Source organism: Gossypium hirsutum, chromosome D06 (genome assembly GCF_007990345.1).
Source record: "Gossypium hirsutum isolate 1008001.06 chromosome D06, Gossypium_hirsutum_v2.1, whole genome shotgun sequence".
In the NCBI taxonomy this organism is placed as follows: Eukaryota; Viridiplantae; Streptophyta; class Magnoliopsida; order Malvales; family Malvaceae; genus Gossypium; species Gossypium hirsutum.
Genome location: NC_053442.1, coordinates 58,984,671 through 58,988,264, shown reverse-complemented (window position 1 = coordinate 58,988,264; position 3,594 = coordinate 58,984,671). Strand labels below are relative to the sequence as shown.

General features: G+C 37.5%; 1 protein-coding gene across 1 annotated transcript; it reads right to left on the bottom strand.

Moving 5' to 3' along the window:
- Positions 1-894: 894 nt before the first annotated feature.
- Positions 895-2,894, bottom strand: LOC107900568 (transcription factor bHLH91). The gene is made up of 4 exons (XM_016826213.2): positions 2,723-2,894; positions 1,849-2,632; positions 1,290-1,709; positions 895-1,174 (listed from the first exon to the last, which is right to left on the bottom strand). Exons 2-4 carry the CDS (start codon positions 2,599-2,601, stop codon positions 1,067-1,069), a joined length of 1,281 nt encoding a protein of 426 aa, XP_016681702.2. The 5' UTR covers positions 2,602-2,632; positions 2,723-2,894; the 3' UTR covers positions 895-1,066.
- Positions 2,895-3,594: the final 700 nt, after the last annotated feature.

The following is a 3,594-nucleotide window of genomic DNA, read 5'->3' as shown; positions in this document are numbered from 1 at the left end:
AAAACAAAATAAGATGATGTAGAAAATACAAAAGTGTCCTTAATAAAATAAAGTAGAGTTTTTTTTAGGTTTTTCAGTTAGTTTCACATTAAACTTTCAGATCATTTTTAAACGTCTTCTTCTGTGAAACAACTTCAGATAAATCTTTTAATTTTCTTCGAATCAATATATCATAGGTCCAACACGAAAATCTGTAACTCAAGTTATGACCAAAATCAATAATAAATTAAATATACATATAAATAATATAATTTAAGACGAGAAACATCATATTACTTATCACCATTCGTAGTTGTTGTGTTGGTTTGGAACACTAGATGCTACGTAAACAATTGAATGAATGAATTCAGTTTCGTGTATGGGCTAATTGCATCTACCCATACCAAGAATGTAACAGGGGCCATCCTATGAGCCCATCTCAGAGTATTTGTGGTTTGATAATCCGAAATTAAGCAAAAGAAGGGCCTCAGAGACGTACCTAAGAAAATATTATGTATGCATACATTACGTATATTATGAGTGGAACATTCACATCCTTAAAGAGAAGAGAGACCTACCTAAGTCAAGTGAAAAACAGTCATTCAGCAAATTCAGAAATATGGCCCATCATTCCTCAACATCCATTTCACAACTGAAAGTGAAAGAATTGATTGTTTTGGCATTTCAAAGCAATTCAGAATAAAAACAGTAATGATTAAACATACCTCACTTTGGAATATTGTTCCTATAGAAATTTCTCCTTTTTCTTTAACCACTAAAACTGTGGGTTGCTATCACCAGGAAAATCAATGGAGGATCACAGTTTGTCAAATTGTTTTTGTTTCTTTCTCTTAATTTCTAACCCCTGCTGGTGGTATAAAACTAAAGCAATAATGAACAGTTAGACTACCGAAATAAAAAACCATATCTAGTGCATCTATATATCAATACTTTGAAAAAAGTAGCATCATGGAATCCTTGATTAACAGTACTATTCAAAGAAATGCTTGATAACTCAACAACTGAAGTTGTTCATTTCCATTGAAACAGAAACATAAAACATGGAACCCCTTCCATCACTGCTAAACTAGAGAGAAGTACTACTAGTTGGTGGAGCAGCTGCATACTGTCTATCCACGACATCGATGAGCTTGTTGGCTATGGCACAAGCATAAACCGAAGAGCCTTCGTATATCTGCATCGCGGACAGGAGCAATGGAATTATGACCATTCCAACAAAAATATACTCAAAATTGTCAAACATACATATGCTGGATAAAACAATATGTATGTGTAAGGGAGGTGTTTACCTTGGTGTTGAAGAGAAAGCTGTAATAGTCACCAATGTTGCCACCAGCAACATGTAGGAGGTCCAACTGAAGCTCATCAAGGAGTCTGGACACAAACAGCAAGCAGTTGATCTTCTTTCTTTGAACAAGTTTGATGGTAACTTCATCATCAACGATGCGTACATCAACCTCAGAATCCTTGGACTTCCTTTGAAGCCAAGAACTCCTCAAGGAAGTATTATAGCATTGGTCTGGATCACCTAAAGACTTGAACTCAACATCCCCTGCATCAGCAGCACTAGCAGCATCTTCAGTCTTAAGCCTTTTGCTCCTGTCTTGGCCGCATCTCTTTTTGTCCACCAGTAATTGAAGCTCACGAACAGTTCCAAGAAGTTCCTTGATGTAGTCTATAGCATCTCCAACTATGGATGCTCTATCATTCTTGGTTATAGGCAATGAAATTTATGTTTCCCCCACCACCAAAGAAGCAAAATAGCAAACACCAAAAGAATGAAACTTTGGTAGTGCAATTATCGTAAAAGAAACAGGCTGTTTAAGGATAAAGTGGTTGGTTATGTACCTTGGTGGGACTAGGGACCATGGTCCTTAAAGCCTGGTACTTGTCATTTAGATGGACTCTCCTTTCCCTCTCAGTGGCAAAGTGTTTGGTGGTTTTGCCAGCTTTATCCCTGTCTTTGGCACGGCCTGCCATAGAGATGTCCCTGGTGAACTGAATTATGCCATTGTCCCCATCATGATAAAGTCCTCCAATCCCAGCGGCATCTTTGTCATCAGCTGGAACGGTGTAGCCATGCGGCAGAGACTGCAGCAGCTCCCTGAAAACAGGAGGTTGAGGAGGCAGGTTGAGATGGAAAAGTGGGTCGTACACAACAGAAGGGGAGCCAGGTGTGGTTTCAAAGGAAATGGAGGGATTAGGGAGGAAAGAGCATCTAGGTAAATGGAAAAGGCCGAGAAGGTCAGGTGTAGGAGTGTAAGCACCGGCGGCGGCGGCGGCAGCTTCTGGGGATGAAGAAGATGGCACCACATTGAAACTTTCCCAATGGGACTGATCATAAGGAAGGTCCTGAGTTAGATAGGGAATCATATGGGAATTATTGTTGGTAGTATTATCAAGCAAGTAGTGTTGGTGGGGTTCCATATCCAAGGCGGCGGAGGCATCCTCATGGTGATGGTGATTGTAAGAAGAGACATTGAGGGTGTCTTCCAAACTGTTGTGACAGTTGGTGGGGGTGGCCCCTGGCAACCCCATCAGTTCCTGACAATCTGTGAGGGAGTGAGGATCAAAGCAACCACTCTCCTCGTACACCTTCATTGTTGTTCTCCTTTCTGGTCTCAAAGTATCCCTTTAGATATCAACAGGAACAAGATGAATTAGTATAAGAAGAAAAGAAGAAACATGGTATATGTTTGATTATTGCGGAATAGATACAAACCTTTGAAAGGGAAGAAATGGGTTAAAAAATGGGTGGTAATGATAGTGAAAGAGGGAGAAAGGAAGAGAGAGGATGGATGGTTTTGATTGTTTCCTGCGTGCCTGACTGCCTGCCTGTCAGCCAGCCAGTCTTGTGGGATATATCGTGCCCGACTCTAGTTTGTTAGTTTAGTTATCAATGGATTTCAGCAAGCCGATTTTTTTTCCCTTTTACTTAACTAGAAAACATTGGTGTTTAATTTAATTAATTAATTTTGAAAAAATATGAATTTTAAATTAATTGTAATAGTAATTATTCCAACATGTATTATTCGTGATGGAATATATTCCATATCTACTGTTTGTTAGTTTTTATCTCTCTCCCATGCAAACAGCTCGCCCCGACTAACTCACCCCCAATCAGTTAGCCTTCATTTTCAAATACTTTCTTTTATGAGTTTGCCTATGAGTTTGTATTATTGGGAATTAGGGTTATTAGATTTCATAACAAAAATTACTTTGATATGCATACACATAAAAAAAATACTTAAAAAAAGGACCAATTTGGAAAGAACTAGACATTACATTGTTTTAAATAAAAGAAAAGTTGAGCATCAGTCTATAAAATACGAAATGTATTAATATAAAGAAAGTAGAGCATTTTATGCTACTACCTTCTTCCCTTTCCATCCACTTCATGCAAAGCTTGTGCCAACATTTTTAATACTAGTTAAAAAAAACCCAAGTCTGCTTTGTTCGCGTGTTTTATAAAACGATATATTAATTAAAATTATTAATGAAATAATACTTGATTTAAAATATAATAAAATGAATTTGTAACCTTTATTTACATGGAAGAAATTTTGAAAGATAAAACCGTATTGTGTATTTATA